The sequence below is a fragment of the Rhea pennata genome, chromosome 1, assembly GCF_028389875.1.
Source record: "Rhea pennata isolate bPtePen1 chromosome 1, bPtePen1.pri, whole genome shotgun sequence".
Taxonomy (NCBI): domain Eukaryota; kingdom Metazoa; phylum Chordata; class Aves; order Rheiformes; family Rheidae; genus Rhea; species Rhea pennata.
In genome coordinates, this window is record NC_084663.1 from 2438639 (window position 1) to 2464451 (window position 25813).

General features: G+C 44.8%; 1 protein-coding gene across 2 annotated transcripts in view; it reads right to left on the bottom strand.

Moving 5' to 3' along the window:
- Nucleotides 1-13101: 13101 nt before the first annotated feature.
- The window catches only part of EXOC4 (exocyst complex component 4), a 372538-nt gene continuing 359826 nt past the window's right edge, over nt 13102-25813 (bottom strand). The window contains exons 18-19 of one of the 2 annotated variants that reach the window (XM_062580328.1): nt 14554-14834; nt 13102-13367 (exon numbers count right to left, since the gene is read on the bottom strand). In XM_062580328.1, the coding sequence (XP_062436312.1) occupies nt 14597-14834 (238 nt within the window). In that variant the 3' untranslated portion in view covers nt 13102-13367; nt 14554-14596. Of the gene's footprint in view, nt 13368-13460; nt 14835-25813 lie in introns of those variants that run through there. The other variant, XM_062580320.1, reaches the window with a different exon arrangement.

The following is a 25813-nucleotide window of genomic DNA, read 5'->3' on the forward strand; positions in this document are numbered from 1 at the left end:
TGGAATTGGCCAATGGAGTCTAAGGAGGCTGATGACACAGAAACTTGACTGCATCTGCTGTATTTTAAACCAGGAAAGGAGTATTTCAAATACTATCATTCCTCTTCTGCATAGGAGCAAGAGTCCAGGTGCTGCATGTGGGTTTCTCTGTGAAAGGGAGATGAGAATTACCTGGATCTGGGTATTTACCTATCCAGACTGATGATGGCTGGTTCGTCAATGGGCTTCTCTTTTTTTATGTAGTCCAGATTCATACATGCTCTCATGAACCTCATCATAGCTACACAGTGACACATTGAGACCTCAAGACAGGATTTGTCACATTTAATATTGGATGTCTTTATATTAGACTGCTAAATCTGAGCAAGTTTCTATAGGCAATGGAAAAAAACAGGCATTTTCAGCACCTATTGAAGATGAGCTAGATTACCCCCCGAGGTAGCTACTGCTCTCCAGGCACTAGGGTGGTGAGTTCAGACTTAGACTTTTAGCTTTTAGATGTTTAAGTTGGGGCAATTGGATCACCCCCAAAGGAGGTAGGACACTTTTTACCAAGCTGAGTACATCTGTATTTAAGGGGGGTTTGTTCAAAGGGCTGTCAAAGGGCTTCCAGCTCTCTGCAGGCTGAGCAATGCTTTGAGTTAAGGAAACGCTGTGAAGTGCTGGAGAGGAAAACCACAGAGAACTTCTTATTCTACATCACATATTTGGCTGAATGAGACAGACTGTGACAGCACAAAAAGGAGCACACTGCCTACCAAGCCAGGTCGCTATCGCAGCCAGAAATACCTACAGCAGCAGCACGCTGCCTGGACCTGGCACTGCTCATGTGGCTTTCTTCAGCTAATGAGTGTTGGAGAACTTGGAGGAGAAGGAGAACTATAGCCTCATGATTGCCCTGGAGGCCCCAACAGCTGTGGTTGGCAGCAGTGACAGCAACAAAGTTAAGGGCAGATGCTCCCCAGCAGAATCTCCCTGCCCTGGTATGCAGGGTGCATGGCATGTGTGGTAGGTCAGAGAACGTTACTGCAGCCTGTGCAAAGCACATTGGTAGTATTTGGACCTGGCTGGGCTTAAATCCCTCTGCATGCATGTATATATGTGCATTTTTTTTTTGTCCAGCCTTTGCAGTTTGGAAGCCAGCCAAACACCTCGCTATTCCCCAGACTACACAGGCATGGTAGCATCAAACGAGTGGCGAGCAGAAGGAGGGTGAAAGAGGCCAAGACGCTCAGATTAGCATGCAGTAGATTTACTGGGAGCTACTTGCTCAGGCTGCAGCTTTCCAAGAGGCAAAGGCCGCACATAATCAAATTAACAGCTAGCTGGGCAGCCTGTCCGTGTAAGAAGAGGCTGGAGACTTCATGGGAACAGATGATAGAAAAAGGGCAGGACCAAATATAGCTTACATGAGCTGCCATTGAGCTTGGAGCAGAGCCAGCAGGGCTAATGAGTTCTCTGTATGGAAGTCTCCCAGAGTTTATTTCCTACCATCTGGAAAATGCCTGCCCTTCCTTTGGGATTTGTGATGATTCAGACAGGAGAAGGGATTATTAAAACCTCAGAAACACACATATCCTCCTTCTCTGTCTCCCCCACCCCATCTGTTTGGGTTGGCAGTGCAGGGAGCGGCTGGCTGCTCACGTGCACTGAGATGAAATGGCTCCTTTAAGACCCCTCTCCATGGGAGCTGGCAATTGGAGTGAAATTAGCCTTCTGTATTTTGGGCTGGAGACAGATTGTTCCTGAATATGGCTAATAAAAAAGAGGCAAACTTGAGGGGAAAAAAATGCCTAGGTGGTAATGGCAGTTTTGGTGGTGACAGAAAATAGATGGAGTGAGGAAATGTCACCCCAGACCTCCACCTTCCAGTGCTGCATTACCAGGACTGCACAGTGCATCCAGCCAGGGGATTACCCAGGAGATCTTATCCTTTCCTAGCACCAAGGAAAGACTGAACTTTTCCAGCAGAAATCACATAAAGCAAATCACATGCTGGAAGTTAAGGATGTCCATCCCAAATGGCTTGCTGTCTCTCCTTTCTTCAAAAACCAGCTCATGCAGAGGGCCATGAGACCAGGGCTACTTTGAGCTGAGGGATTTTCCCTTTTCTACCTTGAGCCACAGGGCCGCCTTCTCCTTTACACAGACAGCATTGCAGAGACACCATGGTTAATGCTGAGAGGGCTAGTAGGATGTTCTGGAGCACTTCTTTAGTCTGGAAGAGCCCAAAGCACTTTCCAAAGTGGTATCTGATTTGTCTAGACATCAGTCCTGTGGAAAATGAGTTTCAGGTCATGGCCCATATCCATTTTCCTCCCCTCTCAGGCATTTGTGCACCTCGCTCCACCTTCTCATCATCCCTCTATGACCCCAGCAGCTGCCAGTCACATTTTAGCTCCAGCTTCTCCAAGGTCCCACATGGACACTCCATTTCTCTGGTGACACTTGGTGTTCCCAGCCCCAAAATATTATTATTATAATTCTAACCTTTGCTCCGTCCTTAGGCCAGTCTGGTTACTTCTGGAAAGCAAAGCTGGCTAGTAACATAGGAAAAGCTCTTTGCTGGCAGCCACAAGAAACCTCCATGGAGAGGGCTTGAAGCCGATGGCCCTGCATGAGGTTGCGGGATTTGGTTTTGTGATGGTGCCTTTAAAGGAGTATGTGTTTGGGGGGTGGGGAGACTTAGCAGTAATTATGCACATGTAAATAATCTTAAAAACACCTCCCACAGGCTGCTCTTTATTAACACCTCAGCAGATGTTAGATCCTATTGGAGCCTGTGTGCTGTGCAGGCAGCCTTCACCACCGCATATGTTGGACTGTGCTCCTTGCCTCACCATTCATGTGGCATCAAGGAGGTGGCTGTGTGCTGGAGCATGAGGTAGCCGCAGCTTCCAGAGAGGTAGCTATATTTAGGTTTTTGTGCAGCTAATTTATAAACTGATTGACTCCTGTCCTGTTTGGAGATCTATACAGCCACCTGCCTTGCTCTTCTGCAACTATTTATTTCCAACCAGCAACAGCTCTCCTGGATGAAAAAAATCAGTCAAAATTTGGGGAGACAAATTTGCAGAAGACTTGCATAAGGAGCTATTCTTCTGTTGAGATAAGGAAGCAAGGACAGATCAGAACAGGAACATGATAGAAAAACGACACCACCATGATCTCATAGGTTCTGACTAGCCACCTCTGAACATGCAGATGTCCAGGTTGTGGGGCTTCATGTTGTAACTGAGACTGTCCTGCCAGTTACCTGCCAGTGCGGTTACTCAGGCAAGTAAGGGCTCTTGCTGCTAGGAACAAAGTACTGACTGCCTTGTTGTGGCAGAGGGATCTGCCCAAGTAGTTGCAGGAGATTTGTCCAGTCCAGTGTCACCATATATCATCTCTCTACCTGACTAATCCTTTGTAAGGCCTCCTGTTACTTACCAAGTCAGTGCTGGTATCACTTTTGTCTCCCAGTTAACATATACAAGCACTTATTTTCCCCTCCAGTCTCATGTTGCCATTTTGATGCTCCAACAATTCTTATTAAATCTTTCCCTCCTCCATATCCTATATACAGGGTCTGTGACGCCCTCAGTGGAAGATGGTGGCTGTATCTCCTCATATCTTTGTGTCCCCTCATCCAACCTCTGTATGTTCAGTAATGTGGCCTCTTGACCTACTAAAGGAAGCAGGGAGGATGGCCCAAGTAGTTGTTTCTGGTTGCCCAGCACTTTCAGGTTAATCTACTCATGACATTTAAAGAATCATTAAAAAAACAGGAACTGTGCAAAGAGTACCCTTCTTATGTAATCAACTGGGAAAGAGCTAATCATGCAGATGAGGAACTTTTACAAGTCCCCTAAATGCTTGGGCTTCTCTTCTGAGTGATTAATGAGTAACATCTCAGTATGCAGGCTCAGTTGTTCATAGCCTGGTCTGACATGTTCTTGTTCTTCATGTGAGAAGGGGGATTTCTTGATACACCGAGAAGAGATAAAAACTCAGAGCCAATGTTTGACAGGGGGAATGAGACTGGCTGTGTGGTAGCCAAGCAGGGTAAGAGAAAGGGGGACCCACAACACAGTCAGCCTGGCTTCCCCACATGAAGCAAAAAGTAGTTTGTGGTGAACCCTGCACCGGAGAGCTTTGCGTCGCCAACAGAGAAATATTTAGCAGACATTCATGTGAGCATAACTCCCACCAAGCACTGGTGTTTGAATTGGAGATATACAGAGCTGAAAGCACAACTTATTACTGCCTGATCTATACAGGAAAGCCTCAGGGGCTCTGCAGAATATGACTGAAATCTGCACACTCATCAATGGCCCCGTGAAGGTAAAGAGAAAAGACCATTTCCTGTTTTGTAGCTAATAGTGAAAGAAGGGCTCCAAAAATTATTATATGCTGTTTTAACATGAACAAAAAGCAGTATTTTTGCACCAAACTGGACCTAAGTGCTGCAGGGTATTGTGAAGGTAAAAATGGTTGCCAGCGGTGGGGCTACTGGTAGCTTTTAAACATGGCAGTGTGGCCTCAGCAAGCCCCAAGCCACAGATTTCATGAGGGTCTAACGAGGACAATTGCTCTCTCTATACTTGCCCTTTTCTTCATACAACATATGTAATATGTTAATCAGCCCTTTGGGCATTGTCACTCCAGTCTTCAAAACTATACTATAGGCTGGTCAGCCTTACCTCCATCCCTGGAAAGGTGATGGAACAGCTCATTCTGGATGTCATCTCCAGGCATATGGAGGAAAAGAAGGTGATCAGGAGTAGCCAGCATGGATTCACCAAGGGGAAATCCTGCTTAACCAATCTGATAGCCTTCTGTGATGGAGTGACTGGCTGGGTAGATGAGGGGAGAGCAGTGGATGTTGTGTACCTTGACTTCAGCAAGGCTTTTGACACACTCTCCAATAACATCCTACTAGATAAGCTCAGGGTTAGATGAGTGGACAGTGAGGTGGATTGAGAACTGGCTGAAAGGCAGAGCTCAGACGGTTGTCATCAGTGGTGCAGAGTCTAGCTGGAGGCCTGTGGCTAGTGGAATCCCCCAGGGCTCAGTGCTGGGCCCCATCCTGTTCAACTTCTTCATCAATGACCTGGATGAGGGGACAGAGTGCCTCCTCCGCAAGTTTGCTGATGATACCAAGCTGGGAGGAGTGGCTGACACCCCTGAGGGCTGTGCTGCCATTCAGAGAGACCTGGACAGGCTGGAGAGCTGGGTGGAGAGGAACAAGGACAAGTGCAGAATCCTGCACCTAGGGAAAAATAACCCTAGGCACCAGTACAAGGTGGGGGTCGACCTGCTGGAGAGCAGCTCTGCAGAGAAGGCCTTGTGAGTGCTGGTGGATGACAAGTTGAGCATGAGCCAGCAATGTGCCCTTGTGGCCGAGAAGGCCAATGGTGTCCTGGGGTGTATTGGGAAGAGTGTTGCCAGCAGGTGGAGGGAGGTGATCCTGCCCCTCTCCTTAGCCCTGGGGAGGCCTCATCTCGAGTCCTGTGTCCAGTTCTGGGCTCCCCAGTCCAAGACAGACATGGAGCTAGTGGAGAGAGTCCAGTGTAGAGCTACAAAGATGATCCGAGGGCTGGAGCACCTGCCCTACGAGGAATGGCTGCGAGAGCTGGGCCTGTTTAGCCTGGAGAAGAGCAGACTGAGGGGGGATCTTATCAATGTGTACAAGTACCTGAGGGGAGGGTGTCAAGGGTACGGGGACACACTCTTTTGAGTTGTCCCGTGTGACAGGACAAGAGGCAGTGGGTAGAAACTGAAGCACAGGAAGTTCTGCCTGACCGTGAGGGGGAATTTCTTCCCCGTGAGAGTGACGGAGCACTAGAGCAGGTTGCCCAGAGAGGTTGTGGAGTCTCCTTCTCTGGAGATCTTCAAGGCGTGCCTGGATGCAACCCTGTCTACCATGCTCTAGGTGACCCTGCTTCAGCAGGGAGGTTGGACTAGATGATCTCCAGAGGTCCCTTCCAACCTTACTGATTCTATGATTATATGATTACTTACCCAGTACAGCCTTACTTATACTGTTTTTTGAACTCTGTCCCCTCGTCCAGATCATTGATGAAAAAGTTGAACAGGATTGGGATACTAGATTTGCATCATCTGAGGACTGCTGAAAAAGTAGGAGCCATGACATCTTGGCCAATAGTAATACTAGTGGTTGACTTGGCAGCTATCTGACCCTTCATATCACAGCCAGAGCTTCCAAAAGCAGGAGCGATCTGTGGCATACGCACCACATCTTGGCCGTGAGGGATTGCTTTGGGACGCGTGGTTCTGTGTGCTTTGTGAAGGGCTGATGAAAGACTGCAGATGTGCTGAGATAGCGTGAATGATGTCTTGTCAGAAAACATCATCTGTACCTCAGCTACGGGGTCTGGCTGACTGCTGTCATAGCTCACAACTACTTCTGACAGGGAAAAGGTGCTTTTAGCCCTCAGGAACACCACTTTGAAAGGGTCCATAGCAACCAACATCACCCTAATCTGTTTAGGAAGTGCCTCTGGAGTAAACATTTGTCTTGAACAGGTATCATAGCTCTCACCGTGGCCCTTGTCAGCCCTCCACAGCACAAGTCCTCCAGCACCTTGAACCCAGCACAGCTTAGGCTGCAGTCAGCAAGCAATGGGCAAGGATAGCTTTTCCTCCTGAAGTAGCTTCTCTTTGTGATCTTCTAAGGCTGAATTACAGCTGGATATGAAGTCGGCTTGAGACTGTTGTTTCAAGAGGCTGTGGGAGGTGTAGCCCCCTTGCATCAGTGCCTGCCCTAGCAGCACAGGGAGAATGATTGATTGTGGTTTTTGTGCATGACACCAGAAAGGCCTCTAGAGGGTCTAGGACACTCGTGTGCTAGTGAGCTGGCATGGTTTAAGGAGTCTCTGGGCCCTGAGTGGGCACATAGAAACTCCTATGTGAGGAGATATGAGGCATCTTGATGCCAATCAGTCTCTGAAAATCCGAGACTGTTGCCAGGGCTGACTTTTAGCTAATGTTTTGCTTCCTGTTGCAATGGGCTGGGCTCACTTGCAGCAGTGAAATCAGTGTTGGGACAGAGGGCAGCAGCTTCTCAAAGCATGTGCACTCAGTCCAAAGAGTGTCTCCAAAAGCCCCCATGATGTTCATCTTCCTGAGTTCAAGGAAATGGTTGGAGTAATTCAGACAGGTGAGATGTGACACTCAGCTCTGCTGATGAATGAGAACTCGTTAATCTGCTGTTCCCTGTTTGCCTATCTGTACCCCAAGGGACTTACGTGGCACCAAGGGTAAGAAAGGCCCCCCCCAGACAAGTCAAGCACTTGTCTCTACAATTTTAACAGTGCTTGGCTTGGTGCGAACCATTCCGCAAATTCTCCTGACTCTGGAATAAGAAACACTGAATTGAATTAAAAAAAAAATCCAGAATTGAAGCTCTAAATCAGCAGTTATTAGCCTAATAAAACCTTCCCAATATCGACAGAAGGAGCATTTCATACTCAGAAGTGTTAACAGCAAACGCTGGCCTTAAATACATTGATTTACAATTCAATTATAAAAACAATCAGCTCCCAAATACATGCCACATGCAAAGCAGATTTATGGGTGGCCTTAGCACTTTGATAGCACTTTGCAGTTGCAAAACCTTCATGCAAACTCACTCGGTGATTCACCTAGAAACAGCAAGCGATAAAAGGTCCCAGCTGGATGCGGGCAGAAAAGGGAAACTTGAAATGCTGCCAAAATGCTCCTGAAGAGGAAGAGAAGCGAAGAGTAAGAGACTGTAAAAGAGCCAGCCTGCACGCTGCTGAAATCACACTTAACCCAGGTTTGCAGGCCCAGTTTTCCACAGTGATGGGGAGAGGTGTTAGTCTATTCCCCACCTGCCCCTTGGCTTACCCCTACGGCTGAGTTAATGCATAGCCATTCAACCCACTGGGAGCATGGCCACATTCCCCAACTGAATTCCCTTGGTGAGGAGCCAAGGTCACTGTCTCTCATCAGTGCCTTGTCTTGCTGACAGTCCAATCCCACTGGGGACCATGCTCATGAACAGGGTGGCAGTAGACCGCGCCCCTTCTCCAGCATCCATCCCGCTCAGAAGACGGGAATGCCCTTACTTTGGCCCAATGACCGGTCTACACCTGATGCCTCATATGCCCAGCTCTGCTCTACTGAGTTCCCTTGGGGTTTTTCAGGGTGCATGCTACTGGCTAGGGGCCAGAAAAGGCACCATGGGCGCTCAGCGACACCTCACAGACTGTCCCTTAGCCGAGGGAGGATGAAGATGCTGGCAGGTAGTCCTGCTGAAGAAGCACTGCAGCTATCACCAGGGAACTGATGCCTTGTTATTACAGAGCTGCTTGGAGTTGGCTAAATTCAGCATTGCAAAGCTACTGCGATGTCATGTATCACTGCTTGTCATTGCAAGGTGTCTTTAATAGGGCAGCAGGCTAACAAACAGTATTGCTCACGAGGGAAGGCGAAATCTTTGGTGAGATATTTCATCACAGGGCTGGATCCTCTTGCATCTTCCCCTCAATGAACAGAACACTGACTGTATAATATAAACATCACCAGTTTGCCACCAGTCTCTGCCGTCTCTCCCCCCCCCACCCCCCCCTTTTTTGGTAGATGCTCAGCTCAGGTCTAGCACGCTTGTGACCATCTGGGTGCAATGGTCCAGAGATGGAGGGGGGACTTTGCAAGGAGCCAGAGCTGCAGCTTTGCCTCAGGTGAATGGGAGCGGCTTGAAAAAAAATAAGCTTGAAATTCATTCAAGGCACTGCAGGCCTTTTGAAATGTTCAGCACTGGGGTCAGAACTCAGGCTGCTTTCCACTTCTCTTTTTTCTTTCCTCAGACCTGCTTTCATCTCCCTAATTGTCAGAAACACGCTGATGGCTCGGCGCCACCGGATGAGCACACCGAACTGTAGCAGCGGAGGGAGTGATTTGTCCATGCCAAATATATTTCATGCTGCAACTCGGTGGAGGAAATTACAAACACTGAAGTCCAAGGCCCTAACAGTCCAATTTTCTCCTCTGATTGCCACTGTGCCTAAGCCTAACAGAGTAAATAATGAACACCGATGCAATGAACTTCCCAATAAATTGCTTCTGATGAATTTCACATAGGTCATCCAAAAGCAAATTTACTGATTATATGCTGGCCACAGCTACCTCATTCCTGCCCCCCCCCCCCCCGGCTTATTTGTTAGATCTAATCAGCAAAGGAAGGAACAGAAAATAAAATAAAATGCTTCATTTCTGAGCACGGTCTCCATTTGATGCAGAAGGCTAAAACCTGAACTACAGGGCACAATCAGCTTCAGCTTGGATTGACAAGATGGTTTTGTGCTGGTACTCCGGGGACCGTGAGGCTACTCCTGCCTGTCTGCATGGCCTGGAGTGCAACATTTGACTTTTGTGCATCTCATTTTCCTTCAGAATTTATCATCCATCTTGCCTATTTTGAGCCTAAGCTCTTCAGGGCAGACTGTCCCTTGCTACACACATACACAGCGGTGGAAATGCAGCCTTGCCTGAGGCTTAGGTTGCTGCTGTGATGTAATTGAGGTGGGTCACTGGGTACCTAATGTGCACTTGGGTAAATCTAGGTCTTGGCTAATAAATTCCTGAAATTAGAGCACAGGCAGCTTTGTGACTGTGGTCTGCAGAGCTGGACGGGGCTTGGGTACCATTTTATGCTTCTACTCTGGGCAGTGATCCCCAGGATTAAGGATAGGTGGGCAAGTAGCCATTAGTCATTCATGGGACTCCATGTCTCAGCACAGCAAATGACTCCCTCCCTCACTAGAAAAACCTCCCCACTTGTCCAAGAGCAGTAAGATCGACATTACTAGGATGGTAATTTCCTCTTGGCAGGTCTCCCCTGCTTCCTGAGTGCCCTCCCCTTTATTGCTATGAGCCAGATTGAAAATGAAATCTGCAATTATGACTTGTGCTAATAAAATAAAAGCGCAGCCAATAAAAGGCAAAAGGAGAGGCTCAGTGCAATGACTTCTCTGCAGAAGTTTCCAGCCAGTGCTGTCTCTGAACGGCTGCATTCATCACATATACGGCAACTGCTGAGGCTGAGGGGACCCCTGCCACAATTTCTCCGGGGGCTTACATATATATTTGTATATACATAAGCACACAGACATATGTATCTGTATGTGTACATATATTTGTCAAACAAGTAAGTTATCTTAATCAAGAGGATGTCAAGATGGAGCAGGCTCTCAGGAGACGAAGGGTTGGCAATTGATACCCAACTGTGGAAGAAACAGGAACAATATTTCCTTTACCTTCTACTTCTACTATTGTTTCTGGCACAGGCTTCAAAATAGTGCGATAATTAAAAGCTAGTAAAGATTACGATGCTGTAAAGAGGAAATTGTGAAACCCTCATGAACTTTTACAGCCCACATGAAAATATTTCATTTTCTGGTCTGGAGGAGTATTTCCTTTTCTCCTTAAGCACCAAAGGGCCACATCCATATAAGGACTGCTTGCTAACTGCTAGTGGAGCTGACAGCATTTCATGTTGCATTACGACACCGAATCTCTAGTCTTATCCTTAAACCATTGTGTCTCTGCAGGTTGCATCACGAATGCAAAATCATTGCAGGCAAGAACTGATGCAGGAAGCAGAATGGGAGACAGATGTTATCTGTGGTCTCCTAAGCAGGTATCAGATTGTGCCTCGGGTCCCTCATCTAGGGGCAAAGTGGGGTGAATCACGCTGTGCAGAGCTAAAATATAAGATGAAGAGACTTTGCATGCATGGTTGGGAAAACCCTCATGTGGTTTGTCCCATTTGGGAAGCCACCTTTTGCTGTGAATGTCTCACAAGTGTCCTTTCTGTGTGAGTTTGTGTGAATGGGTTCCATGGGTATCTGTAGGTTAGGATGGAGAAAGAGCTACCAGAAAACAACAGGTTGAAGAAAAGTAAATGCTGAGAAAGAAGTGTGTGAGTTTCCCAAGGACTGATAAGCTCAGGAGCCTAATGGTTGTCTTGAATCTGCAAGTACTGATGAACTCGGAAAACCCAGAACCGGCTGAATCTGTGTAAGACCATAAGTGCACGCTAGCATCAACAACAGGCTGTGTGATTTGGACCGTACCGAACAGCTTGGTAGCTGTTATGTGGAGATGAAGACTATCATCAGCTTATATAGCTGGCCAGTGAAACAAGTTGCCTTTAGAGGGACTTCCAAACACCTACTTAGAAACCACTGGTATGCCAGTGTTACCGTCCACTTCCAACAACCTTTGGGGTTGGCCTCCCAACTGTGGCTCCAAATGGGTAATTTTGAGTGAATGAGTGCATGTGTGAACTATGTATGTGAGAGGATAAGCCAACATGTTGTCTGAATAGTTATTTACTATTAAATATAACAGCTTGATTCTACTAATAATAACAGCTTAATGAACAAAAGATGTTCTCAGAAATGTTGGTTGCGATCCGCATCTCCTCCCCACCCACTTGATCCCGTTAGTGAACAGGAATTTGCAACAAACGCCAACATACAAGACAGACCTCCTGTGAGGGACTCATTCATTCCAGGCAGGCTTGGGGCCAAATAGCGCCTCATTGCTCACACTGCCCAGCGTTATAGCAAGTGGGTTGCTACACTGCCATTAGCGCTATCTGGAAATGCACACAGTGGAAAACCGCTGGGTGCTGGTTTAGCAAGCAAAGCATGACTGTACTGTATGGAGGATGAGCCTGCTGGCTATTTAGATCTCTCTCTTGGAAAGCAGCAGTCACAGTTGGTGATCTGAAAAAGACACCCAACTAGGCACATTGCCTAAATACGAGCTATCTGGAGACCACTATGCTTTAAAACCATAACCTCCACTGTGTATGTTACACCTCTGAAACACTCATTTGCAAGCAAACACAGTGCATTCAAAAGCTACCGTTCAGAGAAAAAATATTCAGTAATGATTTGCTAGGGCTATTGAGAAATATTTTTGGCAGCATCTTCTTGTGAGGCAAAGAGAAAGCCTGTGCAGACTATGCCAACGGATGGCTGAAGTAAGGTGCTCATGGTCTGGATTCATGCTGCTCATTCCTTTCTCCGTGGCCTCAGGCAAACCTCACTCCCTTCCTGCCCTTGGTGTGACCACTGTAAAGTATCTGGAGAATAGTATTAACTTCCCTTGTAAAGGTTTGGAAGAGACTGAGAGTCAGAGAACTTGAGAGATGCTAGCTAGTTATATGCTATCATTATCTCAGTTGCAAACCCTTTTCTTTCCTCTACACCAGGATCTAGGTAAGTCCTTACATATCACTGTCTGTCCTCTCTTCATGGCCATGCCATTGTGTACTTGTGCCATGCAGTCCAGCCAATTCCTTCTCACATCTCAGGCCACTACAGACTGCACATTCGTGCTGTGCTGGACAGTGGGAGGAGCAGTTCAGAGACAACTCTTTAAAACAAGTTGTTCTAGGACAAAAGATAGTCCTACGATTGAAATGTTCTTTATCTCAAGCAATCTGTCATGGCCCCCACTGGCACAGTTGCTCAGTGGGTGGAAAACATGGACTGTGAAGCTTAAGATCAACCATGTAAAGATGAAGCAGAGCCTCAAATAATTAAGTAATTGCTTTAAGGATGAGAAGAATCAAAAACAGTCTTGCTTTAGCCTACAGCAGCCCAGTTTGAATTCAAAGCTCCTCACGCATCACCTTTATACCGCAATAAATCTAAAATCACTGTCTTAAATGTACCGAACAGTTTCTTTTCCATCCTCTCATCTCTGGATGAGAAACAGCCCGTTTTAACTCTCTCATTGCTGCAGTGCATTTGTATACTGGGGCAGATGAATCGCATGTGAGACCCTGGCAACCTCCCATATCATCATACATGTTACCATGACAGTTCTGTTCAGCCTCACCCATGTTACTCTGTCATTACTCTTCCCCCACTGCCAAAGGACTGGATGAGTGAGGAGCTCCTCTTTAGAGAGAGAGAGAGCTCACAGGCACTAGGTAAGGCCTAGGATCTAGTGCTGCTATGTATCTTAGCATACTACTTAAGAGGACCTTAGACGGAGACAAATAGGAAGTAGAAGGAACTTGGTTTATTTAGCTTAAAGGCTGAAGGGGGATAAACATAATGTCTGTAAATATACCAGAGAAGAAAAGGAACTATTATATTTAATGACCAATATTGGCAGAAGAAAACTGGCTTCATAAACAGAATCAGGCTTGAAATCAGAAGAAGATTCCTGACAACTAGAACTACTGGGTTCTGCTTTTAATATGGAGGTTGAGAAGTTTCTTGTCCAGTCAGCCTGTGGTAGGTGGTTGGATTGAAGGATTCAGAAGATCACTTTCATACAGATGTAACCGCAGAGGACAATGTATGAATTTGGACCTGGAAGGGAATATTTTCAAGTGACAAAAATACCATGACAATAATAAAAACAAACAAACAAACAAACAAACAAAACCCACAAGAGCCTCTGAGGAGTCTTTAAACATTCTTTAATTTTGCAGTTTCAAGATTGATGCACAAGCAGTTGTACAGATCAGAGAGAACCAATCATAGGATATGAAACCCAGCTGGATTAGCAGTTTACCCTAAAAATATAAGTGCAGTGTATTCTTGGTTCTGATGGTTGGCATAAACTCAGCAGCCTTAGTGAACAGTCAAGGCAGGGCAGAAATGGGGACTGAAGCAGTGGTGAGGAGCTTGCCCCACACTGCAGAGCTGGGATCTGCTCTCCTACTGCTCTCCTTGATCATTAGTGCTGAGCTACATAAGCCCATGTATTCTCCAGTACATCTAATGGCAATTAGGATTAGTATCTTTTGAGCTGGGGATGACTCAAAAGATATTCAGAAAAACAGAATTAAGTTCTACTATCATACTTGTAATTTTCTCATACATCCACCATCATCCAGTGCAGTATGAGCTACAGAAACTGATGCCATACAGCTCTGTCACAGTGACAAAATGGAAGTGGAAACGAGTGGTCCCCATGTTACCTCCTACTAGGTGAATTGGTTTATCACTATCCAAAGGAATGAACAACTAGATCTGTTTACAGGGTAAACAGCAGAAAAATAAATGCACCAACTCTGAGAATAGTACTGGCAGAGCTGAAACAGGCTTCCCATGCAGCAATGTCACTGAAATAGCCTCAAAACCATCAAGATCCCACACGCTACCAACAGATCTGCACTTGAGCATCATGGTGCCTTTTACTTTAGTGTGGTTTGAACTTCCACTGAAGACCTTGGATTAAGCCAGTACGAATTCTTCTCTTTACCCACCCCACCAAAGACAGCAGCTTGCTTTACATCTCAAGGCAAAACAGTGGCAACAGAGCAAAGCTAACTCCCCCATCCCATCACCACCAGGATGATGGTTCCTCCTGCAACGCCATCACTCTTGGGAGAACATGTCAAGGAAGCATTGCATGATTACACATTGAAACCCCTTAAACAACCCCCAAATCAAATCTCAGATGGCAGTTCCCTTCTTGCTAGTATGTCACCCAGAAGATACATGCTTTGCCATTAATTATAACAGAAATGCAGAACGTAGGACCTGCAACCTGACAGTCGCTGCTGCTCAGTAAAGACAAGCGTTGGAGCAGATTACACTGTGGTGATTTTCTTGTCCTTGGTGGCCTGTTTGATAGCAGCTTGCTCACAAATGATCTCCTTCAGCCGCTGCAGCCTCATGTTCTGGGTGGTTTGGTCTCCGACACCAGTCTGGCTCCGGTGCAGTAAGTTCAGGGCATAGATGTATTCCAGCTCTGTGTACTTCACCCCCTGATCCACCACGAGGTTTAAGAGCTCATCTGCTGTGTTGTAGAGCATTTCATAATACTGTCTGCAAACAAAAGAAACACCATGGTGAGTACTGTTGCTTGAGGCTACAGACCTTCGTTTCTGTACAATATTATCAACTATTACTCTTTATTCAGCAGTGCCATGAGCTGAGAATATTGTGGCAGGTGCTACACAAAGAGAGCATGAAGATATAGTACACTCTCTCTGCTCTCCCCACTCCTCCACACTCAGCTAAACACACAGACTGCAGAGAACTGAGAGATCCTCTTCCCTAGCAGCTAGTGTCAGCCAAAATGTTACTGCTTGGTAATCAGCATGTAGATGGCAGTATATGGACATACATAGATATACAGATAGTGATGTGCAGGTGTTTATCTAGCCATTCAGCCCGTAAGGACAGGAGCCTTCAGGAAAGGGAAGCAGTCAAATAGTTAAGGGAAGCAGAGTTTTGTCATTAACAAACCCCCTCTTGCAGAGAGATGCTAACACAGACCATAGTAAAGCTCCAAGCCTGAAACTCCAGAGACAGTCAACGCTACTGAAACACTCGCTGTCTGAGAGAAAAACATGAAATAATGCGAAACAAAATTTGTGCCAGGAGCCTAGTTGCCTCTTTTAATAAGTAAAAGATCATATGAGGTGATAGCATAATAAAGAGACTGCAGAGCAGGTTGGTTTAAATTAATGTTAGGTGGCATGAGTGAATGGATGGATTTCCAAGGAAGCAGATTTAAACGATGACTTACTACAAGGGTGGATGTGTTACTGGGCCAGAGAATCAGTGGGGGCAATTCTGAGAGCTGGATTCTTTGCCCTGGCTCCACACAAAAGGTAGAAGAGATAAAGTTAGTGATAGCTGCTAGGGCCTTTGAGATTTTTTTTTCATCTCTCCTTTCTTCACAGTACTTGATTGGACTTGAAACCAAAGCGATGACTCTTGGAAAAGGGCTCCCTGGGGTCAGGCAGCAGAAGGGGAATTCAGACTCTGCTGCCCTTTATATAGAGCTTTTGTGGATTCTTGGCAAGGCTTTACGATTCACGTAGCCATGCTCTGTGTCTCAGTTTCGCCATCTGTACCAAGAAGGAAGATATGGTATCAAGGGTCTCTAGTCTGGAGAGCACCGAGATGGTGTCCTGTCTAGAGGGACCTGTGTAAACGTAATGCTTTACGAAGCTCCTTTAGGCAGGGGGGATCCCAATGCTGGGCAGATCCTTCACCGTCGGGGATAAGGGGAAGGTTCTTGCATCCTGCTCCACTGCAGTGTGTAAGTAGTGAAGTTTGGTGGTGGGTTTAGGTCTCTTTGCGGGTATCAACAGAAGTGTAAGGATGAAAAGTATCCCCTTTTCTAGAGGAACTGCTCAGCTTTCTATCTTCACACAGATGTTACAGAACCTTATAAAGAAACAGGGTGTGAAGAGCTCAGGCAAGGACAAATGAAAAGATCCTGATCTGTTGGCATCCATCTCATGGCAGCAAGGGCTTATTTCAACCAACTGCAGTAACTTCCAGCACTTTCTTGGCTGCAGAGCAAGGCAAGACAGAGATGGGCTGGAGCAGCTGAAAAACAATCCCTGCATCACTCCCACAAGCTCCTCTAAGAGGACAAGGACAGACCGAAATCCAACCCTTAGTTTTTTGTGGAATATATTATTTAAAACCCATGAGCAGAGGCTCTACAAAAAGTTATAAGCTCCCTCTCTGTGTTTTTTGAATATATTAAAATAGAAATCAGGGCAAACAGGGGAAAGGTGCTTATTAAATTCCTCTTGTTCTGTAGTCTGCAAGCTCAGGTCTGGCTTAACTGTGCCCTTCTACAGCATGCAGCATGCCAGCAAAATGCAAGTCACTGCAGCAATGACTGTAACCATCTGTGGCAACACCACATGTTTGGAGTGTCTCAAATCTCACATGCCAGCTTGGCCAGGCTATTGTGCTTCAGAGCTCTGTATTTTTGTCTCCTCTGTGTCCTTCACGACAACACCTGATGCTGTGATCTGAGAATTTGGTCCTGTGGTTCAAAGCCTGCACCAACATAACTGCTGTCAAGGGTCAGGTAGAGGGAGAGGATTCCAAAATCATCAGTTCAGAGGACAAGGATTTGGAGTCAACAGTCAGGAAAGAAGGGAGTGTGCATACGCAGGGAAAGACAGACATAGAAGGCACAAGAAACAAATGAAAAACGGCTTCTGGGAACAAATGATAAGCTGAAAAAACAAATAAGCTGTTAGGCTCCACGCATTTGAGATGCAGATTGTGAAACTCCTGTAGCTGAAGGGCTGGAGGACCAGATTACCAGCTAAGCTTCATGACTCTTGTAGAAAGCCGTAGGGGAGTGTGAGGTGGGTCTTCGGTACAAGCACACACCGGTCCCCTCAGAAGTGGGGGTAGGCAGCTGTCGCAGTGGAAATGTTTCCCTTGGCAAAGAAAAGAAACCCACTCAGGTTGCCTGAAAACAAGCTGTTAAATAGCACTTTCGATCTGAGGGAACCCTAAAATCCCCTGACTTGCTACCTGGTAAGAAGAGGATTCAAGTTAGTTTGTACAGCTCAACAGGCAGGTAGATAGATAAGGATGAGGAGACCTTACACCACCTTGGTATTTGCAGAAGGCACTTAGGTAATCTCTACGAGCAGCGCAGCTATAAACTTCCTATCAACTTTGGATAACGTCGAGTCACCCAGCTGCACCTACTGATTTCAGGGGCTGCATCTGTGATGAGAACCCAATGGCATGATTCACGGACAAGCGCTTTGTCCCCTAGAAGCTACTATGCCAACCCGTGACATTATGTGATTTACTGCTGTACTCCCCTCAGAGTTTACAGCTCTTGCTCATTTAGACTGCAATGCTGATGGTGCTGAACAAGGCCAGTGTTTCACACAGGGACTGAAAACATAACATAGCTCAGGCGAGAAGCATTTTGCAGGGCTGCCCTGGTCCCCTGGAAAGCCATGGCACTGAATCTTTTTTATAAAAAGTGATATTTTGAGAAAAACATCACTAGGAAAAGCTACGAGACTTTGGGAGAATATTTCTCAGCAGTGGACTTGGGGAGCGGGACAGTAAACCAAATCTCATCTCCAGTCACCAGAACAGATTTATCCATGTAATGCTAACGATGCTAACACTGCAATGCCGGCAGACTGGGAAAACCTGGGCACTCCCCTGGGACACACGTGGAGAACTCCCTGCAAAGCTCTCAAACAGAAGAATACAGCTTAGCTCAGGAGCACACTACAGCACAGGCCTGTGCATCTAAACCACCTTCTGCCACGCTGATGGGTAAGTTTTTCTTTTCATCTTGGTTCCTCTTGCAGGCAGGCACGTAAGGAACAAAAAATAGCAGCTCTCAAGCAGTTCCAGAAGCAGCAATGCAGAGGCAGGCAACAGGCACGGCACACACTCAGACTCGTCCTCTTTGATAACACTGGCACTACTATAATCTCTCGGCCATGTAACAGAGCTTCTTCTTAGCTAACACAGTTGAAGGAATATCTAGGCAAAGGCAGGGATTGATAAAGTCCTGTGGTTCAGTGGTCTAAAGATAGGTCTCAAGTTTTAATTTCAACTTCCCTCTTGTGCTGTAATTAAGCCCTATAACCCTTATGCTTGAACTTGGCATAGTTAATAGTTGTATCTGGGATGCTGCAGAAACTGAGATCCCAAATTGGAGTGGCAGCTACCTACCAGTGGGCTCTGGTATCTTGATGTGTGGCTTGTCCTCTGAACCCCAAAGTTTCCAGAAGCTGCTGTTAGCCTCAATGTTTTAGAATATTAAAGCACTTATAAAGATGCTTCTGTGCAGAGTCAGAAATCTAATATTAGATTTACTCAAAAATATTGGCGATAGCTCAAATACGGTTTTATACACAATGGGGAGAAAAAAACCCAGTAAAGTTGCCAAGGCAAACACTTAGATTTAGGAAACACTGCTCACCTTTAGAGACGTTATGCTGAGCTGATGTGAAAGGAGATTTTTACCTAGGCCAAAAGCCAAAAACCTTCTGGCCAGGTTTTCAACAGGATGGCAAAGGGCATGTTGCAGACAGGGCAATTTCCCTCTGAGAGAGGGCAAGTCTCTGCTCCAAGGCATGGGACTCTCGACCTTCCCAAGGTGACAAACCATGTTAACACAAGAAAGAGCAAGAATACAGCCCTCCTACTTACATCTTCCCACGATCACATTCTCAGAAATGCACAAACCGTTGTAACTCAAATGTTCCTATTTCCCCTTGGGGCACATATTAAACTCAGAAAATTTCAAACATGACCAAAATTAAACAGTGTGCACTGGATAGAAAACCCACAACCTGAGGTTGTGGCTGTGCTATCTGTTTTGCCTGTAACGTGAGAGAACAGTTTCCAGTTCCTCCAAGAGAAGTGCCTTTAGAAAGCTTTCCAGAACATCTCCATCCCTGCCCAGACTCTGTACTTTGATTTTTCTTTGCGGCAAGGGGCCATGAGGGAGAAGAGACAAGCAGCCACATTCGGGGGCATGTCCCTGAGTTTCTCCTCCTCAATCCTCCCTATTTTTTCTGGCTGGCTCTGTGATGGTGAAGTGCAAGGACCGGCCAGCCATACATGTGACCAAGCCAACTTTACATCCCTTTTCTGAGACGCTAAAACCCCTCTGCTTACGGCACTGACCAACCATCATTCAAGCTCAGCAGTGTGAGACTGTCTTTACCCCCTGTCCTTACAGCTGCCTTCCTTTTTAGCCTGTCCCAAATCCTGGATTACTGCAGAAGAATAAACACAGGATTCACCTGTCACTCTGTTCAAGATCAGATTATTTTTTAATTAAAAATTTCCTACAAAATAAAAAAAAAGGAGAACGAATGAGACCATGAGCGAGCGAGAGGTATGCATTTTTAATTGAGTACAATTAAAAACCTGCCGCTTTGGCATGGCATTGCCTCTGGCCAAGCTCTATTTGCATGAGTGATTATTCGCTCCATTACGAAGTCTGCTCAACTTTGCCTCCCTTGTCTTTGAAAGTATTAATAAATATTGATCAGACGCACTCCTGTTTGCCTTCGCCCAAGCAGTTCTGATGGACTCATCTTCTGATGTTATCAAATAATGAAATATGAAAGAGTGAGGGGGATGAGCCTCTTGTTCTCTGATTTTTTATTTAGGCTCTTCATTTTACTTTCAGAAGTGTATATGTCCCTGCCATTATAAATGCTCTTTTGATTATCAAGAGGAGGCTGAGAAAAGCAAGTTGGGAAAGGGGTGGGGGAAATAAATGGACAACGGCTGAGGGAGATCTCTCTTCAGTGAAATGCTGCCAAACTGCTTCTAATCTTGAGATGTAAAACCAGGGAGAAGAATTAATATTTATCAAAAGTTGATTCCATCATCTGACAAACAGGTTAATAAATAATAATAGAGGATTAACATACCTAACCAATAAACAAAAATTGCTTCCTAGCCTTTCATCTGGTTCCACGTGAACGCAGCTAAGTACATGTAAGCTGATTAATCCTAACCAGGCTGTTAGCATCACCTGAGTAGTAAGATCCTCCCAGCTCTCATTTGGGGTAAGAAGAGAACAGATCGAAGCTGATCACACAAATCTTTGCTCAGCTGCAAATGAAGTCAAGAAAGCTGCTGGTGGGAACACAGTGATTTGGTTGACTCAGCTCATCGGGGAAGTACTCGTGTTATTGGTGTTTGTGTTTTTATTTATTTATATTAACTTGAAAAGTGTAGATGAGGCTTGTTGAGTTAATTCGATATGGCAGTTCTTATACATATAAACATGATGCAAGTTCTAACAGAGCCCCTCTCTTGCTTTCCTATGGAAATATCAGCAACTGTTGTTCTACAAGGGGAAGGAAACATTAATCTGACTCTGAGCCTTTGGCTTTTTAGGATTGCAAAAGCCTGGCCAAACCCTCCATTAACATTCAGTTTCAGGGCTGATATAGCCCTATTTTGGGAGAGTGAGGAGTGAAGGACTGATTTAGGCATCCAAAGATGAAGTGAAGATGATGCCATAAGGGAAATCCTTCTACTGTTAATACTGGATGCTAAATTAGTTTTATTGCTTGCACGACAAAGATTTACTCTCCTCTTTTTTTAAAAAAATCCACTGCTACAATGCTCATTCATGCGATTAGTCCTCCTCTCATGTCCTGGTGGTCAACCAAGCCAGACAACTATGACCTGTTCCTCTCATTCAGGGCAATGGGATTGGGTCCAAAGTTTCTGAAATGTCCCTTGAATTCTTACGGCAGGCTTTTGAGGACAAAAAACTTGCCTTGGAGCAAGTGAAGCCCAAGCCAAAGCCCAAAGACAACTGAACTCTTTCTGCTGACTTCAGCAGTATGGCCCACAAAGCTCTGCAGTCATATGAAGAACATCTTTGTACTAAGAGCAAATTCAGGAGGGTAAATATTAGAGGTGGAAATTGTTCCAGATCAAAGAAACCATCCCCACTGGCAAATCAAGACAGAAGATGCCAATCAACACATAGAACTGTTTTTAATAATTTCAGTTTCAAAACTAAATAGCAAGTTGCCAGCAAGTTGCCATTTCAACAAGGATGCATTTTCAGCACATAGTATCAAAAATATGGTCTCTTGAACTCTATCCTTGGAGAAAGAGAAAAAAATAAAGAGGCTTTCTCACTTAGAAAAAGCCTCTGAAAAGGCAATCAGGATGAGACAAGCTCCTCTGAGGGCTATTAATACCATTCTCCATTTAAATGCTAATGCTAACCTGTAACCCGTGGCCTGCACGCAAAAAAGTTTTTCAGAAGATAGCCAGGTGAATTCAAAATTAAATTCTGATTTCCCTGAGAATTATTTGATCTCTTCTTAAGAGAAGGACCTTCTGATGAATACTATGATGTTTCAGGGCAAGGGATCTCTCTTTAATTTTTCATACATTGTATAGGTGGATGCCTAGCCTGTAACGATGCAAAGACAGGGACATCGATTCACTTGGCAAGAACTCAGATCTGGGTGCTCACTTATCCAAAAGGAATAAAGGAAAGTATTGCTTGCCTTATCTCCCTTCCTTTTTGGAGATTAGGGAGCCACTTTTAGAACACCCAAAAATCTTCTCAGGTACTCCAATAAGAAATAAAAAGATTAGGCATGAAGCACTTAGAAGCTAAATCTAGGCCAAAAAAAAAAAAAATCCCACAACAGAGTGGAATGAACAGGCAGGTGAAGAGGAAAAAAGACCAAAGCTGCAGTTGTAAAGTCACTCAATTTTGATACATGCACACCTTGGTGGAAACATTATGTTTAAATATGCAGAGAAGTGAGTGCAAACAGGGCAGATGGGAGAAGAAAGGAGCAATCTTCAATTCATGTAATGCAGACAAAATGGATTTTCAGGACTAGCTTGAATGAGGAGAAGAAAAGCCCCCCAAAAATGGGCTATTCTGCCTGTGGAGCACGAGGGGCCGAGGTGGGAAAAGGAAAGAAATGAGGACAGCGTTGAGATTGTGGGAGATGGGGCAGGAGGGCAGGAGAGAGTCTTAGGATGTATGACTTTGCAAAGCAAGTTTTCAAGACTTGAAATGCCAAGCAAAAGAAAATTCATAGAAACCAACAATTACTGTAATTTCTGCACCTCATAAAGACTGCAATGATGTTTGCATACATTCATCAGTGATCAGCATTTTAAAGCAAGCAAGAGCCTGCAAGTACGAACACTGGTTATTCTTCCCTTTTGGGAGCTGACAGTAACAATATGGAAACTAGGGATGGAAAATATCTCCTGTATCATATATTCAGTCAATAACCACTGCCCTTAAACTGTGTTCTTCACGTCCTGCATGCAATTACAGCATTAAAACATATCAGAGAATATCATTACCCTCAGGAGACTATTCCAATGGGAATGTAAATCCTGATCATCATTTTTTGATTTCTTTGTTGATTTTTAATTAACCTGGGTCAGTTCTGGGGACGACGGCAGTAACGTTCATTCCCTGCCTCCAGAAAAACTCAAAGTGCTTTGAGGGAATTCACACTGGTTTAGGTGTCTCCGTTACAGATGTTACTGCTGTGCTAGTCAACCTCAGCTCCTTCAGCAACACACTGCACCGCGTGGCGCAATCCAGCGCGGGGAACGCGGACGACTGTGAGCTGCGTTCCTACAGGACAAGAGTGTCAAGAACATAAAAAGTATGCACTTAAGAAGCTAAAATATGCAAACATCTAAGACGTGAAATGGCTCAGTAAAGACAATAAAATGCAAAAGGAAGAAATAAAAGTGAATTTACAATATAATGATACTTGGCACTCCTGCGGTACCTCTGCAAATCACAGCCTTTAATAAACATATGGATCAAGGCTGTGATATAAGGAGAGCATTGGCTTTTTTTCTTTTTTTTTTTCTTTTCTTTTTTTTTTTTTTTACAGCCAGAAGAACTGAGACACAAACCAAGTAATTTGCCCAAGGTGAAAAACAGAGATGGGAAGTCCTGGCACCTTGATCAGTCCTTTACTCTCTTTTGGACACTGACTCCAGAGTGCAGAACTCTCTAAACAGGGCATGCAGCCAGGTAGGAAATCTAGGTTTATTTATTTAAGAGGGTAAAAAGTAAGCTCTGCTAACTAAAGATATCCAAATTATAAAAAACAATTATTTGTCTTTTAAAACATAAAACGTAAAACAACAAAGGCATTGACTGAATCTCTGAGTACAAAACACTATAAACAAATCAGCTCGCTTGTGCGCTGGCTTCTATACAGATTTAGCAGCTTCATTTTAATGGCTATTTTTGAAAGAAAAAACACCTTTGGGTGCAGCTCTGCCTGCATAACTGAAGTGCTTGGATTCCTCTCTGTTCCTACTCTATATGTAAAACACAGATGTTAAAACATCAGTAAAATGCTGAGATAATTAGTGAAGGAAAAGGTAAGATAAGTGCAGAACTGCAGATTTCCTAAAAACCTTTTTACTCTCTCTTCCTTTTCACTCTGACGCTTGCTCAGCCCTGTCCTCCCTATTTTTCTTTTTTTTAGTGTTTCCTTCTTATTTCTCTTCGCCTTCCTCCTGCGGTTCGTCACTTGTGACTCGGACAGGACAAACGGGGATCTCTGTGCGTCACCCGGTGTCACCGCAGAGGAGAACGTCGCTCTTCACGTCTCGTCTAAGAAACCGTTCCACGAACGACTGCAGCCACCCTTGGACTGTGCAACGATACACAGTAATTACACGGCTTTTCAAAGGAAGGATAAATCCATTAATACCCATTAAGTAATTTTTCAAAAACAATGTCTGAGACGCTCCTTGTAGCTCCTCACTGGCTGACATAATGAAGGACAGAATTTCTTGTTCTCCAAATGGAACTTTATAGGGTATTAAATAAGCACCCTCAGCACTTATCTAAATCTTTAATTAGTTCTATAATATACTGATGATATCAAGGCTAATTAAATTTATACAGATAAAGAGCAATGAAATTCTAACCAAGTGAGCTGGAAAGTACATATTAAATAGTAAATTTAATGGTTCAAGCAGATAAGTGCAATTTTATATAAAAAAAATTAAATTCAATTTACATGTTGTATTAAAATTGATTTTGAGTGTGCAAATGATTGGAAAAAATCTTTTCAATATATCAGGAGAGGTGCTAATCCATCCTGTTTAAATATCAGTTATTAATGCCAGCATTTGCAAATAAGCCACACACATTTGCATTTTTACTGCATATAGTAAAAAGAAGAAAATATCTAAACCATATGCGAGTTTATAAAGAATATTAAACAATTTTTCCCCTTGCCTCATGCATAAACGAGAGGAGATGTGGAAATGAATGTAGCCGTAAAGAAGAGAGAGTCAGCAGTTCGATGGAAAACACTGCAAAGACTGCTCCAGTCAGCAAAAATAATACAATTTTAGCTACCCTTTGGGAACAACAATTACTGTGGCAAAAACCCAACCTTATTTAGGACCAAGTGGTTTGAAACTGTACGCAGAAGCCCGACGCTGTAAGCGACGAGATGCGCAGCGGTGCACGTTCCCTGGTTTTTAATAAAGCCAGACAGGACTGTGTGCTAGTTACTGATGGGTGAAGGACACATCCTATCCGATCTGCTTGCTAATGGGCAGCCGAAGCACAACAGGCAGCAAAAATAGGAAATGGTTAGGTCCATCAAGTCAGTGTCTACCTGTAGTAGAAGGTGGCCAGGCTTGACTCTTCAAAGGAGGTTTGAACTGCTAGTAGGACTCAGGCAAACTGCCAAAAATTTGTGAAACCCCCAGTTTACAGTTTGATTCCAGCTGTCCTGGATTCATTTGGTTTGAATACTGCAGTGGTTTCAAAAATTAGGAAAAAGAGCTTTTGTGGCCCTGTTGACACTAAAAATGGTGTGTTGTCATCTCTTTGTTGAAAAAGTTGCTCTTTCTCCTGCAGCCTTTTCTTGGATTCACCTACCTCATGGCAGTATCATTTCTTCTCCTGGTATCACAGTCTAGTGTCATTACCTCATGCCAGCCAAGAAATCTCTGAGACTGAAGAAGTGTCCTCCACATCCCCACTTGCTGTACACTGCACATAGGTCTAGCAAAACCAGTAAAACAAAGCCAGGTAACAACCTCAAGCACTATCCACTGGCTCATTGACAAGGAGGCATCATCACCAAGATTCAAGAGGATTGACTGCAATGATCTCCACCTGTGGATGTACAACAGGTGGAGTGAAGTAAAGGTGCACCTAAAACAGCCACGATGCAAGAAGGATGAATGAAAAGAGTCGATTAAATCCTTCCTCTCCGAGGCCACGCAGAAGTTGCATGTCTGATCTAGTCTACTCTAATCATCCAGAGTCTCTCTGTATTCAACGAAGAGCAACAGGCAACCTCAGAAGACAATTCTTTCTGCACTAAAATAGATGGCTAATATAAGTTGGATGAATTGTCCTATAGAGGTTGGTTACCATAAAGAAGGCCACGAACTGGCATGAATTAAATGCCAAACTTTTAGATGGCTAGAAGTAGGGGCCTTGAATGTGGACCGAAGAGTCTCCTGGATGAAGAAGTTAAGGGCTT